We start from the raw sequence: 17,163 nt of genomic DNA on the forward strand, positions 1-17,163 counted from the left end.
CTCTGACACATATTCAATCACAAATTTGTTACAGTGAAAAAGAAAATACAGTAGACCATTCCTCGTGTCTCAGCATTTTGTATTACATGTTCCATCATAAATCACAGCTCTCGGAAAGTGAGAAGGAAGGGGTTCATTCCCGTTCCTGAGCCACTAGTATTACACTTGTTTTTTTTAATTGAGAAGAATAAAAGAGTGGTTATTGTGATTTATCTCTATAGTTCAACTGTACTTGTTAGAACACTTGAAATAACATTTATTGAAACTGAAATAAACATTTTCAGTATATTTTGAAGACAGGAACACTTATTTACCAGTGGGAGTTACTCTACTAATAGGCAGATTTACTAAGCAATACCCATCCAGAGAGTCAATCCCAGGATCAGGATCAGCTCCATCTTGTCTCAAAAATGCCAGGATATGTGGAATTAGATTGTGCATGTTCCAGGCTCGCCTGCCCTCCCGGAATAGCTGGGAGGCTCCCCCAAAATACGGTGTCATTATTGCTGTATTACTCATCATATGGACCTTGCACCCCATAGCTGCAAAGCCTTTAAGAGTGCCACCTTGTACCCTACGATAGATAGATAGATAGATAGATAGATAGATAGATAGATAGATAGATAGATAGATAGATAGATAGATAGATAGATAGATAGAACGGTCTTTTCATCAGGCCATATGTGCAAAATAGCAAAAGTGCAGGTATTAGACAAACAACATCAAGATTATTATAGCATCAATAGCAGGTGCTCAGTCCATTTAAAAAATGTAATATTGAATAATTAGAGGCTGGCACACCATTGCAAAAATATTAGAACATTTTATATAGTGAAAAATCTCAAGCAAAAAACTTCAAGCATCTTGCAGTGGGACATCAAGGATTCAAAGACATCAATTAATACTTATCAATCACAAGCAAGCAGAGTATAAAGGCAAAAAGATTCCACTGCAGTTCAGAGCATGGCTGAACTGCAGTGGAATATTGCTTGTAATTGATAAGTATTGATTGATGTCTTTGAATCCTTGATGTCCCACTGCAAGATGCTTGAAGTTTTTTGCTTGAGATTTTTCACTATATAAAATTTTCTAATATTTTTGCAATGGTGTGCCAGCCTCTAATTACTCAATATTACATTTTTTTAAATGGACTGAGCACTTGCTATTGATGCTATAATAATCTTGATGTTGTTTGTCTAATACCTGCACTTTTGCTATTTTGCACATATGGCCTGATGAAAAGACCATTCCGGTCTTGAAGCGTCGTCATGGACTTTGTAAATTTCACTTGAAAAATATGTACCACCTAATACAGATTATTTAGTGAAAATTCCATCGGAGTGCCACCTATTATCTCTCAGTGGGCTCATTAGCTTAATGTGTGAGTGTCTGGATATATATCCTATCGCTGGAAGGCACCGTGGTTCAATCTCATTGTCCAGAGTGCCAAACAAATTTCAGGACTGTATATAATATATATATATATATATATATATATATATATATATGAACAGGAATGGGCGGCACTCCGAGGAAACTTTCAAAGGTTTAATGTGGTGAGACAACAACCAACGTTTCGGGGTACGGAGACCCCTTTGTCAAGGTGCTTTTCACTTGAGCACCTTGACAAAGGGGTCTCCATACCCCGAAACATTGGTTGTTGTCTCACCACATTAAACCTTTGAAAGTTTCCCCGGAGTGCCGCCCATTCCTGTTCAACTGTTCATCACACTCCGTGAGGGCACCGAGGCACATGATCACCAGGGAGAGTGCCGGGCCGCCAGCACGAGTATATATATATATATATACAGAACTAGATGGACGCAAGTCTTTTTTCAGCCTTACCTACTATGTAACTATGTAACTATATAGCAAAAAGAAATGCAGCACTCCAACTTTAGTGAAAAAAATCTCTTATTTAAAAGGTGAACAGGTGAAGCAACTTTTCAACAATTTCTTGTTTTCGTCAGGCTCGAAGAAAACAAGAAATTTTTGAAACGTTGCTTCACCTGTTCACCTTTTAAATAAGAATTTTTTTTTACTAAAGTTGGAGTGCTGCGTTTCTTTTTGCTGGATGTGCGCTTGGAGCGGTATGCGGGCACCCGCTAAGGAACTTTAAAGACAGTGGCTGTGCCGGATCAACTCGTGGTGTATATATATATATATCTCTCTCATCATCATCATCTATATATCATCATCTGCATGCAGCTTCGCTCACATGGATGTCTGTTATTGCTCAGAAGAACTAATTTGACAAAGATAGTAGGGCCATCTTATGTTGTGATTTTATATTGTACACAGTGATCACAAAAATACTTATTCTTAAACAATATTTGCAGTTTTTTCTTCAGGGATTAACACAAAGTTGCTTGGGGCTATATATCAACTAGCATCTTGCGTAGTCATAGCATGTAGCGTAATCTACTGGCCACAGGAAAATAAATCATAAATCTCGAGAAGCAGCCCTCAGAGGCATAGAATCCCTACCTGAAAACACATTCTCTTTCAGTTGAAAAATCTGGCCATCGATATAATCACCATTGGGCAAATTGGGCTAAAAACACTACATTAGCTCATTTTCAGGGGCCAAAAAATGAACAGGCTATAATGCACACCAATTATGGTATATATGATCCCTCTCTAATGGTGTATGTTATCTCTTCCTGATGATGTAAGATGGCCCCTCTCTTATGGTGTATGTGGCCCTTCTCTGATGGTATATGGGATCCCTCTCTGATAGTATATGTTATCTATTTCTGATTGCATATGTGGTTCCTCTCCGATGTCATATGTGCATGGCCGGATTAAGGCCCTCCTGGGCCTGGAGCTGAAAATGTTAATGGGAACAGGAGGAAAGTGGAGAATGTAAGGCCAATGCCATGTACCCATTTAGGCTCCATACACTATCAGCCCTAATGTCTCCCTAAATATATAAGTACAAAATTGCTTTATCTTGTGTGGAAATGTAATTTATGCCAACCATGTGACCAGCTGGTGTCTGGTGATCAACTTGATGTCATAGTGATGTGCCTGATGGCATATGTGGACTTTTTCTTATTAATAATCATTCAAATCAGCCTTCCGTATCATTTGAATATTACCTATATATGCTATAGATGTTATAGGTGAAGGGAAGGCTATATTAATATGGAGGGTGCTAAATCCAATTAGACTAATGGTAATTAACTAACGTAACTAATATCCCTTTTACACCAGCTCTGCAGCCCCGCCTCTGGTGACGTAACCCGCCCGGGACTAAGCCAGGTCAAAAATCTCAGCCAATCAGCGTGCGGTCAGTGTTTTCAAACCCGGCAGCGCTTCCCGCGCCGCTGCATAGCCCGGCGGATAGCGCTAGTTATTTCTTCTTCACTGCAGGGACCCCCCACCGCCGCCAGCTTTATACACAGCCCACAGGTACCCGCGCGGCAAGGACACCACTGCAGGCTCCTGTCAGAAGCCGGCATGGACCCCCCTGCCCGCTCCCCAGACGGCACAGCAGATACCCCCTTTGCACGGTGGGGCGAGGGGCAAACTGACGCCCTCCAGTGGCCGGCGCCCTAGGCAAATGCCTAGACCTGCCTAGTGGTGGCGCCGGCCCTGCTTATACACCTAGCCTCAATACGCCATGTAGTGTCAGATTACCGCCACAAGTGAGCTGCATCAGGTATTGCAGTGTCTTTTGTGTGTCTTTCTCACCTGATTTTGCGTCTTGGTCATGTAGTACAAGCCAAGACTGCACTGATTAATTTGAAAATCGACACCTGCGGTGATCAGGGGCAGATTTATTAAGCTCGGTGAAGTGATAAAGTGTCACTTCACCGAGCTTAATAAATCTACCCCAAAGTAACACAATGGGATACATTTGCTAAAATGGGAGTTCTATTGTAGATGGAATGTTGCTATGGGAAACCAATCAGTTCTATCTATTGTCTTCTAGGAGGTGCTAAAGTAGATTCTAATTGGTTGTTATAGGCAACATCTCATCCTCAACAGAACTCCTATCTTAGTAAATAAACCCCAGTATGCATATGAAACCAAAAAATGGCCCTGGCATTTTTACTACACAGGCCCATCTGCTGTGGCCACACCGGAAATCCCATTGCACATGGTGGCACACACCATTATGCCCATTACACAGTATGGCACACACCATAATGCCCATTACAGACTATGACACATCCAGTTATGGCCATTACACATTTTGGCATCGGCACACACCATAATGCCCATTACACATTATGGCACACACCGTAATGCCCATTACACGTGGCACGTACCATAGTGCCCATTACAGAATATGACACAATACGTTACGCCCAATAGACATTATGACACACACACCATAATGCCCATTACAGAATATGACACAATACATTATGCCCATTACACATTATTATGCCACACACTGTAATGCATTGCATGCCCATTAAACATTATGCCTTTGTGCATCTACTTATGTAAAAATTCCTGGTTCATTGAATGGAAATATGCGTAATACATGATCTGCCTTTCCTGAGGCTCGTGGTTCCTGAATAACACTTTAGGGGGCCATCACACAATCACACAAGCTAGCAAGCAGTCTGGTACAGTGGTTTAAGTTCACTAAATAAACTAATGGGCCATGGCAATTAGTCCTGCTGGCTAAATGCTGGGTGCAAATTTACCTTGTCTCAGATAAGTTGTCTGAGCAATGAAGTCTGACTGAGTCTGCACTGCAGAACGCAGTGCAGGTTGCAGCAGCCACAGGCAGCAGAGATAAGTCAGAGGGAGGTAGGGGTAGGCGTCAGGACAAGACAGAACAAGAGCAGGACACTAACTTGCACTGTGGCACAGCAGGCAGGTCAGGACGGATCCAACCAGGTCCACACGTGATGCTCTGCCTCCGCCATGGCGCCGTTCAGCTTCTCCTAACGGGTAATTAATAATGTAAGCGTGGTCACATGGCTGGCCCCTCAGCTCCCCCCTCAGGTGGGGTCACGTCATGATGCTGCAGCGTCTTGACGTCAATATGCAGATGATGCGCCACGCGGCGCGGCAGCACTCAGTACAGTGGCTGCACAAAATCGGCCACAAGGCCATCAGCCCTTCTGGCATTTCCCAGAAGTGTCAGATGGTCAGTCTGGCCCTGTATGAAACTAATCATTGCAGACTTGTTAAGAGGTTCTGTCATGTCGAATTGTGACTAACACACAAATTCGGGCATAAAGCATGCTTGGTGGAAGCAGAGTTGCATGGGAAGGGGCATATCTGAAGGGATGTTTGGGGAGACTGCAGCAGTGTATGAAATGAAGGCACATCTGTACCTATCGAAGAGTCTGAGCTGAAATAATCATCCAATACCCATTGTTAGGAGAAAACAAATGAAAAGCATCATGGAAAATGACTTTTCACATAAAAAGGTACATAAGAAGAGTGGATATGTTTCATTCTTTTAGTAACAATAAATCTAATCTAGTGAGTTGCACATGATTATGTTTCATGCACACGACTTTATTAAATGCCAAGGAGGAATGTAATGAACAAAAATGGCAGCAACAAAGCAAATAGTCTATTGAAAATGCTTTGGGAAATCAATTTGTGAGTGAAATCGGAACAATAATTTTCTACATAATGTGCAGGGTGATGGAGTTTGAGATTAAACTCAACATCTCATGACAGGAAGTATTAGAAGTGATTTATAGGAGAATATTTCAAACACTATTAGAGATTGCTTATAGATGAAAAAGCGCAGTGTACTTAGATGCAGTTCCCTGAGCCTTTCAACTTTTTCTGACAGGTAAAAACAAATCACCTTTATAGTATATAAATGCTGGGATTATTATTATGTTTAACAAGTACTTGAGGGTATAACTTTACTAACATGGGAGTTCTACTAAAGATTGGATGTTGCTCATAGCAACCAATCAGAATCTACGTCTTATTTATTTAGCACTTTCTAGAAGATAATAGATAGCATCTGATTGGTTGCTATGGGCAACATCATATCTTCAATAGTGCTCCCGTCTTAGTAAATTTACTCCAATAGGCTACAAACACTATGCTTCAAAAAGTGATAAAGTGGAGAGTGATAAACAACCAGCCACTCAGTACTTAACTGCCAGGTTACAGGCTGGGTTTGAAAAATGACAGGAGCTGGTTGGCCTTTTTTTATCTGACCCTATGTGTTTACGGGCAAAAGGTGCTTTAAGGGCACCATTTCATTGCAAATGATTAGTTTTTAGCAGGGATGAAAATCACTTCATACTGTATTTGATTATTGGAGATTGATACAGACTGTTCTGTGTATTGTATAAAATGTTAGGTTAACATGAGACTGCAGACATGCGAAAAACTTATTAGAAGAATCCTTTATTGTCACTTGTCTCACCTGCTCTAACATTTATTGAAAAGGTTACCACCATAGAAAACATGGATAATCCCAATGCGTGTCTGTTTAACTCCACTTTCTGCCATCTCCATAGACCTCTATGGGAAGAACATCTTAACTTTGTTTAAAAAGTGACTAAAACATTTGCTTTCACTGCTGGGTAATGCCAAAGTGATGTTGTATAACCCTAAACCTGGCAGTGGCAAAGACGGAAGTAAACCCTTGAAGATTACATCATTGTATTGCTGAGATAAGTACTCTACATAAACAGATCTCTTCTCATACTTTGCATATTTTCCTTAGCTACAGAAGGTTCATACACAAAACTCAACAATGGCCACCAGAAAATGTACTGTAAGTCATGCAACAAAACTATGCTAAGGTTGAACAGCTGCCTTACTTTCAACACTCTTCCAGATTTAATGCTGAATGCATCTGATTACCAAGACTAACAAAAAGCATGGCTTAAGGGACTAATTGATGTTTGTCTTTCACATCTGCATCACACTAATCACATTATGGGGCAGATGTTTTAAGCATGGAGAAGAGATGAACTGGAGATAAAGTGAAAGGAGATAAAGCAACCACCAATCAACTCCCAACTGTCATTTTCAAACACAGTTCATTGGCTGATGCTTTATCTCCTTGTACTTTCTATCCACTTTATCTCCAGTGTATCTCTTCTCCAGGCTTAATACATCTGCCCCATTTCTTTTGTGTTGGGCTGCACTTAATACACAATGAGATTTTGGCTATGTACATTTTTTACTATGTGATTTCAGTTGAACTCCAAAGAGCCCAGAAATCACTGATATTGACTATGAACATTGCTCAATTTTGACTATGTAAAATGTTGGCTTTGTAAGAATTTGATAGAAAACTATATAGTACACAATATAGTCAAAATTGAGCTGCCTGCACGGACTATTTTTTCTTGCAATGCCTATCCCTCGGGGGCACGCATCAGCATCACAAGCATCATAGCATCACACACGGTGTAATATGTGCTAAGTTTTCTACTCATTTTGACTACATAGGTAGAATGCCAAAACAATTCAATAAATCCTATATTATAAAAATCTGATGCTGCTCCTCACCCCTATGGGGGGGATTCAAGTGTTTTGTGCACCGACAGCCGCTAGATGGCATTTGACGGAACAAGCCAAGTGTTGCACTATTCAAGCATGCAGAGCCGCCAGCCTGCCATTGCTGTTATTTTGGTCTGTCATTTTGATGGTCTGGTAACTAATAACTAAATAAACTCCATTTTTGTAATGATATAGATTTGCTGAATTACTACATACAGTAAATGTGCTACGTTTCAAGAATATGCTGCTTAAGGTTTTTCTTCCTGTGCTGAACCTACTGTATAAATTAACATTAACATTAATATCGCTAATAATTTTATGACAAACGTACACAAATTCTACTTTTTTTTTCTGAAGATGCTGTATTTCAAGAAAATAAATGCTCTTATAATATGTAACTAAAAAGGCCAAAAATTTGATTTTTCTTTCCCGATAAACATTTACAAAAATATTATCATTTGATTACTGACAAACTTTTGTTTCACTTACAAAACTGCCGATGTACCCAGTCTGCGACAACACCAATACATTTATTTTCCATTATTGCAGTGCCAACATAATCATGAAATTACATAATCAATCATGTATAGATGGTTCATATGTTGTTGACTAGATAAACACCACAAGTTTGTGTATTATCCATAAATATTTTTATTTTAAAAATATCCTGGACAATAAATATAATTGGGCCATTTTCCCATGGAAAGTAACTTGCTGAAAACTGAAAGATAGGGTCCTCCATGACATACTGTACCTCCCAAAACCTAGTCATTTGGATTTGCATGCCCGAAAAGGTTGTGTGAAAGGGTATACATGCTGCACACTGCATCTATTGACAGAAGCAAGTGAAAGTGGCTTCCCAAATTAACCCCACTTCCTGGCTGTACCACGAAAACGATACGGTTGGGAGGTATGCCATGAATTGATTTGTTTGGCACAGAAGAAACGTATTGCTACAAATTATTAAGAGGACTTCCTCAAGGACAAGAAAGTTTAATTACACTTGAAAATATGCTCTGAAATTGCTACAATAAATGAGATAGTTATAATACAGTAATTGTGTTAAATAATATATGATGCAAAGCACTTTAACCCTGGAGTGAGATCAAATGAACATTTATGGATCATCTAGGAGTATAAATACATTGCTTTTAGCTCACAATATACTGTACAACAATAATGGTGCCTAAACTGAAAAAGTCTAAAGTCTAAAGCTTTGTCTAAAGTCAAAGTTTATAATATGACATTATTAAAGTTTAAGAACAACTGCTGTATCCTAACACTTGTATGAAAACACTGAAATGTAAACTTTATTTTGATGTGGTCTGGCCATCCGCATGGAATCTTCTGGCCAACGTCTTATAGGAGACAAATGCTAGAGGTCCAACTGTACATCTAGCATCTGTCAGGGAAGTGCAATGGATTCCAGGAACACTTGCAGGCATGCGAGCAAGAAACCCCTTGCAATGAGCATGAAACCCTTGGCAATGAGCATGAAACCCCTGGCAATGAGCATGAAACCTCTGGCAATAAGGAAGACATTTCTGGCAATGAGTGTGTAACCCCTAGCAATGAGCATGTAACCCTTATCAACAATGCGATAAATATTATGTGCAGCACTTGTGGTCATTGGAGATCTCCAGATCCAAAGTGCAGGGGACAGCACATCAGATTGGAATCGGAGGATAGGCACATATTATTTGGACACTTTCATTGGCTTGAATGGAAAAGGGCCCAAATCGTATAAGTGTATGGCCAGCATAAAATTACTCAGAATGGCCACTTAATGCCCACTTGTGATGCCAACACATCTGCTTGTAAGTCTCAGACAGTGGCATTGTCACACCAGAATATAAGGCCCCCATTTTATGGAAATAGAATTAGGGCCACCCAAATGACCACTTAAAGGTGCAGCTTAGGGGCACTGGTTGACGTGCCGTCTTGCAGGACTTGGATTTGTGTACATCTCTTAATCAGGTCCTAAATTGTGTATTTTGTGAGGTAGATTAACTTAAATACTAAACATGTCTTTTAAACAATCATTGCTTTCGGTACTTGTTTCCTAGCACGGCCACAACGATCATGATCGTGGGCATCGTGAGGAAAATTCGGGGGCATCGCGGCCATCGCATGCACTAAAAAATCGGGTGTGATGGTACCGACGCGATGCCCGCGATTTCCCCATAGGGAACAATGTTAAATGCATCAATTTACCCGCGATGCCCCCGATTTTCCATAGGAATCAATGTTAAATGGCTCAATTGACCCAATTAATCATAGGGAACACTGGTGAATGGGCCAGAAATCCAAAAAACACTGCTGAACAGTGAAATGTCCCCCCAAAAGTAGTTTACGCCACCCCACGATCAACGCGAACCCGAAGCGTGGCGAGCGCAGCGAGCCCGTGAGGGGCGGCGGTACGGGTCCTCCGACCTTTTCATACCCCCACTATCCACGTCGGCATGGAGTTGAGAATAGAAAAGTGTGGCGAGCGTAGCGAGCCACCGAGCCCGAAGCGTGGCGAGCGAAGCGTGGCGAGCGCAGCGAGCCCCGCGAGGGGACACGGATACCTGTGAAGCCCGTGAAGGGACGCGTTTACCTGTGAAGGTATCCGCGTGCGCTCGCCACGCTTCGGGCACGGTGGCTCGCTGCGCTCGCCACACTATTCTATTCTCAACTCCACGCCGACATGGATAGTGGGGGTATGAAAAGGTCGGAGGACGCGTACCGCCGCCCCTCGCGGGCTCTCTGCGCTCGCCACGCTTCGGGTTCGCGTTGATCGTGGGGTGGCGTCAACTACTTTTGGGGGGACATTTCACTGTTCAGGGGTGTTTTTGGGGTTTTCTGGCCCATTTACCATTGTTCCCTATGATGATTTGGGTCAATTGAGCCATTTAACATTGATTCCTATGGGAAATCGGGGGCATCGCGAGTAAATTGAGGCATTTAACATTGTTCCCTATGGAGAAATCGGGGGCATCGCGTCTGGACCATTTAAGCCTTTTTTAGCCGCATACGACGCGACCGACGCGATATTGACTTTTTACACTGCATTTCAATGGGAAAATCGGGGGCATTGCGTCGGTCGCGTCGTATACCACTAAAAATGACACCCGATGCCCGCGATCGTGGCCGTGCTAGGAAACAAGTACCTTGCTTTCTATAGCATGCTACTGTAGTAATGCATTGTACTATTATTAAATGGTTCCTTTCTACAAATTGAATACTCACCTACTTTATTTAGCATAATAAGGCAGGCAAGACCAATGTGACTCGATCATACTCTATTAGACAAACTTTTATGTACAGCAATTGGCTTTCTGTGGCTTCTTGTAATTAAAGCCCAGCCACCTGCATATGACCCTCTATTGATCTTCGTGTAGTTCAGTGTACGTACTAACACGCTCAGTGCTTTCTTGACAATGTACGGGAGTTTAAACACTATATAAACATCCAGAGCAATGATTTCCTACATGTACTGTATGGACAATGACAAGCTGCAAGAATAAAGCAGTCAAACAGAAAAGGTCTTAAAACACATTCAATTTTTATGATACTGTATAAAAAATATAGGGACATTGAAGAATACATTAATAGCCAATACACACATTCAATTTATGATACTGTATGAAAAATATAGGGGAACTGAAGGGTAAATGAATAGCTAATATGTTCTTTTATATGCAGCTTTCATTTTTGTTCATTTATAGTTTCTTGGTATTTATGTTGTACACCAAATAAATTATGTGTCAAACAAATGTGGGAAACTCTGCTTTTGACTATACTTATTTTTTTATTATTAATGATATTTGCCTAATACAATTAAGAAAGTAGGTAGGCTTTATTATCTCATTGGATTATTCTATAATGGGCATTTAAAAAAAAAATTAAAAAGAGGGTAAGCGGGAAGAGCCCAATTATTAAATATTCATGTCATGGACACAATGCTAATGTGTCAATATTTTCACAGTTTGCCAATGTTTTTTGTACTGTGCGTGCATCTGAGTCACACTGCATATGTGTCACGGTGAATGAGAGATGGCGGGGCGCAGTGACGATTTGGATCCAAAGTGATTTATATGATTATTTTTATGGCGCCACAAAGGTTTGGCAGCGCCTAACAGAATACATAAACAAATGAGTAAAGCAAGAAAACAATGATTTGTCCTACAGTACAATACAATGTAGGAAAAGTACACGTCATATAAAGATTGTTGCATTAGTGGACAGGACACTGTGAATGTAACAGAAGGCCAGAATGAGAATTTGCCTGGGTTTGATGAAAAAGTGGGTCTTGAGAGCATTTTTAAAGTATGGTAGAGAGCTGGAGAGTCTGATGGGGAGTGGTTGATAAATCTGCAGATACAGATGGAGCCGACTCCATCATTGCAGGAGCTGGCAAAACTATCGCCGGTCCCCATCATCGCCCCAACTCCCCCCCCCCCCCAACCCTGCCCATCTCCTCGAAGCGGTGCGCATGAGATGTACACGTGTCCCAGTTTAATGGAGTCCCTCTCTGCCGGCACTCGCCAGACGTGATGTTCTGGCGGCGCCCGGCAATAATGAGAGGGGCTCAATCTGTAGGGAGCACAAAAGGCTACATTTTGGAGGCAGGAATAGGAGACCGGTAGTCTTGAAGATCTTCTGCATATGTGATATTGGAAGGTGAATGAGTTCACATAAAGAGGATATATGGCAGGAGAAAATAGAAGACCAAGAACAGAACTTTGAGGGACTGTTAGGGGAAGTGCTGGGGAGGCAGAGTCATGATAGAAGATAGAGAAGTAGGAGTATAGCTAGAGAGAGTAGTAACATGCATTTGGAAGAGGTAACAGGGGTGTGGCTAGTCAAACATAGACATGTCACAGCAATTGTGATGGTGATTGGTGTGTCACAGCTAACAACTGCTTACTTGTATGCAGTTTCACTGGCCCTGGCATTTAGTTGTGGCAGAAAACCTGAGCAACCATAATTATGCTCAGAAGTTTGATGGTGCCTCGACTAGTAACCAGAGGTGTGTCTTTGTCTGCAAGTTGTGAATTAGACCAACTGCAGTTGTGGCATTAGCATATTGTCATTAGAACTACTGCATCAAAGACATACAACCTGATTCTAGTTCACTTGCAAAAGCACATTTGGTTTGCTAATGGAAAAAAAAACATGTGCACTGCAGGTGGGGCATATATAACATGTGCAGAGAGAGTTAGATTTGGGTGAGTTATTTTGTTTCTGTGCAGGGTAAATACTGGCTGCTTTATTTTTACACTGCAATATCGATATTAGTTTGAAGAAGAAACCCCACCCAATTCTTACTCTTTCTGGACATGTTACATCAGCCCCTACCACCTGCAGTGCACATGGTTTAGTCCATTAGCAAACCAAATGTGCTTTGCGAGTGAACCAAAATCACCCCCATAGTCTCAACGTAATTCGCACCCCCCTTTGAATCAGGCCTAATGTAAATACAATATTCATTGAGTAATCAAAGCAATATCCTGATGAGCAATTCTATGTACAGTATCCAGAGATAATGAAATTTCTACTTCTGTTTTTAAGGATGTCCTGTACTGTAAATCACTGATTTTTATCGCTGTTCGGCCTTGCACGTGTGCAATACGATCAGTGCGCATCCACAGTCGCTTGATAGTTGGTCATAATAATAATTTGTCCGCACTTGGTACATGTGACATACTGTAGATGCAGAGGTGCTTCTGAGAGAAGGAGGCTCGTATGCAGCCTCCTCTGTTTGGACCCCCTCCTCTGTTCTGGCTGCCGCCACAGTGCCACACTAGTGCGCAGCACAGAGGGCTCACACTCTACCAAATATCCGTTATCCAAATTATTCCGAAATACGGACTTTCCAGAAAGTGAAAAAAATTATTTTTTTTGCTAAAAACTCACTGGGGACATTTGTAACAGCATCACTGGGGACATGATATGTAACTGGCACTATATATGTGCAAGACAATGATTGCTTGGCATTCAAATTCAGTGCTGAGATAGTACACAAATTTTGTTTCACATTTTGAAACCTTATTTTTTGAACAATTAAAATATATTTGTGTGTATTTTATGTGGTAATAAAATATATTTGTGTGTATATTATGTGTTTATACAGCATAAATGCAAGATACTTCAAAATACATCATTGAAATATTAAAATATTCCGAAATACGGAATAATCCGTTATCCAAAATTCTCCTGGTCCCGAGCATTTTGGATAAGGGATACTCAACCTGTAATGGGTGCAGAGTGTGCAGTGTGGTCCCCCTGGGACTCAGGGGCCCTTGTGCACCAATAATAAATATGCTATTTTGTAGATACTATTACATCTAATGTTGTAATAGCTTGTACTGTAAATTGTTTAGTGAAGTTATAGTGTTTCCATATGACTTTCATAATATAATAATAGTTACCTGTAGACCTTCAATTGCTAGTCTCAGCATGCTTGGGGTCAACTTCGAGGCCTGTTTGAAGGTGAAGTTGCTCCAGTCTATTATCAAAACAAATCCATTGACTTGAAGTTCTGGGTCTTCTATCATAGCTTCCAGTGATAGCAGTATTGCACGCAGAATATCCACAAGTGTGTATCTAAGAGAGATGAAATGCACATTACAACCATGGTGGCCAAAATCCTTATTCTTTCAAATCAATTTGTAGAAACACAAAGGCAAATTTTACATATTTTAACACTTTTATTTACTACATATATATACATACATATATATATATATATATATATATATATATATATATATATATATATACACAGTTGTGCTCATAAGTTTACATACCCTAGCAGAATTTGTGATTTTCTGGCCATTTATCAGAGAATATGAATGATAACTCACAAACTTTTCTTTCACTCATGGTTAGTGGTTGGGTGAAGCCATTTATTGTCAATCAACGGCACTTGTTTCCTAGCAAGGTGCTCACAATATTAAGTTGTATGGCATTACATTGCATTGCATCGCATGCCATATGCCCGCATGCAATGCGATTTTAAATAGTATAAGCCCCTATACGATTTTCAATTGTATAAGCACCCTAATGGGTGCTTACAATGTTTATTGCACCCTCACACCACCACCACTATCAACGCCAACCCGAAGTGTGGCGAGCGCAGCGAGCCCGCGAGGGGTGGCGGTACGCGTCCTTCGAACTTTTCATAACCCCGCTATCCAAGTCGGCGTGGAGTTGATTATATATAGTGTGGCGAGCGCAGCAAGCCACCGAGCCCGAAGCGTGATGAGCGCAGCGAGACCCCCTCGCCACGCTTCGGGCTCGGTGGCTCGCTGCGCTCGCCACACTATCTAGAATCAACTTCACGCCGATGTGGACAGTGAGGGTATGAAAAGGTCGGAGGACGTGTACCGCCGCTCTCGCCACGCTTCGGGTTGGCGTTGATAGTGGGGGTGCTTTTAACATTGTAAGCACCCATTACGGTGCTTATACAATTAATTAGGTACTTGTTTCCTATCTGGGCGCCCAGGTTTTCTACGTACGGCACCGTAATGAAATGGGATCGCATCGCATCGTACACATACACGATATTGAACGATGCGATGCGATGCGATCCGATTCGATTTCCCATAGGAAACAATGTGAAATGGCTCAATTTAGCCAAATTATCATAGGAACAATAGTAAATGGGCCAAAAACACCCCTGAACATTGAAATGTCCCCCCAAAAGTAGTTGACGCCACCCCGCCATCAACATGAACCCGAAGCGTGGCGAGCGCAGCGAGCCCGCGAGGGGCGGCGGTACGCGTCCTCCGACCTTTTCATGCCCTACTATCCACTAGGGCGTGGAGTGAGAATAGAATTGTGTGGCGAGCGCAGCGAGCCACCGAGCCCGAAGCGTGGCGAGCGCAGCGAGCCCCGCGAGGGGCCGCGGATATCTTCACAGTTATACGCGTCTCCTCGCGGGCTTCCCAGGTGTCCATGGCGACGCGGACACCTGGGAAGCCCGCAAAGGGACGCGTTTACCTGTGAAGGTATCCGCGTCCCCTCGCGGGGCTCGCTGCGCTCGCCACGCTTCGGGCTCGGTGGCTCGCTGCGCTCGCCACACTATTCTATTCTCACTCCACGCCCTAGTGGATAGTAGGGCATGAAAAGGTCGGAGGACGCGTACCGCCGCCCCTCGCGGGCTCGCTGCGCTCGCCACGCTTCGGGTTCACGTTGATGTCGGGGTGGCGTCAACTACTTTTGGGGGGACATTCCACTGCTCTGTGGGTTTTTTTGGGGTTTCTGGCCCATTTACCATTCTTCCCTATGCTGATTTGAGTAAATTGATCCATTTAACATTGTTTCCTATGGGAAATCGAATCGGATCGCATCGCATCGTTCAATATCGTGTATGTGTACGATGCGATGCGATCAGATTTCTCTACGGAGAATAGCATGGTGCGCAATTAACTTAGCGGGCGCCCAGATAGGAAACAAGTACCATTAATTATCTTATAGGGCGCACATTTAACATTGAAAACACCCATTAGGGTGCTTATACAATTTAAAATCGTATACCATTGTATATGGCATACAAAGCGATGGTATACAATTTAAAATTGTATAACATCTGCTGCCATCGCGTAACATCGCATCGCATACCATCGTATGCCTTATGGTATGCGATACGATGGGAGCCGTGCTAGGAAACAAGTACCCAAACAACTGTGTTTGCTCTTTTTTAATCATAATGACAACAGAAACTACCCAAATGACCCTGATCAAAAGGTTACATACCCTGGAGATTTTGGCCTGATAACATGCACACAAGTTGACACAAACGGGTTTAAATGGCTACTAAAGGTAACCATCCTCACCTGTGACCTGTTTGCTTGCAATCAGTATGTGTGTGTGTGTGTGCATAAAAGGTCAGTGAGTTGCTGGTCTCCTAAAAGACCCTTGCATCTTTCATCCAGTGTAGCACTGACATGTCTGGATTATGAGTCTTGGGTGAAAGCAAAAGATTTGTTAATGGATCTGTGGGAAAAAGTAATTGAACTGCATAAAACAGGAAAGGGATGTAAAAAGATATCCAAGCAATTGAGAATGCCAATCAGCAGTGTTCAAACTCTAATTAAGAAGTGGAACATAAGGGATTCTGTGAAAACCAAATCACAGTCAGTTAGTCCAACAAAGCCACAACTGCCAGGAAAATTGTTCGGGATGCAAAGAAAAATCCACAAATAACTTCAGCTGAAATACAGGACTCTCTGAAAAAAAGTGGTGTGGTTGTTTCAAGATGCACAATAAGGATGCATTTGAAGAAAAATGGGATGCATGGTCGAGTCGCCAGAAGAAAGCCATTACTATGCAAATGCCACAAAGCATCCCGCTTACAATACACCAAACAGCACAGAGACAAGCCTCAAAACTTCTGGAACAAAGTCATTTGGAGTGAATTTTATTTTTTGGCCACAACTACAGTATAAACGTTACATTTGGAGAGGAGTCACCAAGGCCTATGATGAAAGGTACACCATTCCTACTGTGAAACACGGAGGTGGATCACTGATTTTTTGGGGATGTGTGAACTACAAAGGCACTGGAAACTTGGTCAAAATTTATGGCAAAATGAATGCAGCATGTTATCAGAAAATGCTGGAGGAAAATTTGCACTCATCAGCCCGGAAGCTGTGCATGGGACGTACTTGGACGTTCCAACATGACAATGATCCAAAACATAAGGCCAAGTCGACCTGT

At 41.9% G+C, this 17,163-nt stretch overlaps 1 protein-coding gene across 1 annotated transcript in view; it reads right to left on the reverse strand.

Moving 5' to 3' along the window:
- Positions 1–17,163, reverse strand: part of CLVS2 (clavesin 2) — a 65,169-nt gene that overhangs the window by 18,183 nt on the left and 29,823 nt on the right. The window contains exon 2 of the mRNA XM_083176783.1: positions 13,872–14,046. Within this exon, the coding sequence (XP_083032909.1) occupies positions 13,872–14,046 (175 nt within the window). The remainder of the gene's footprint in view (positions 1–13,871; positions 14,047–17,163) is intronic.

Source organism: Crinia signifera, chromosome 3 (genome assembly GCF_055691185.1).
Source record: "Crinia signifera chromosome 3, ASM5569118v1, whole genome shotgun sequence".
NCBI classification, from domain to species: Eukaryota; Metazoa; Chordata; class Amphibia; order Anura; family Myobatrachidae; genus Crinia; species Crinia signifera.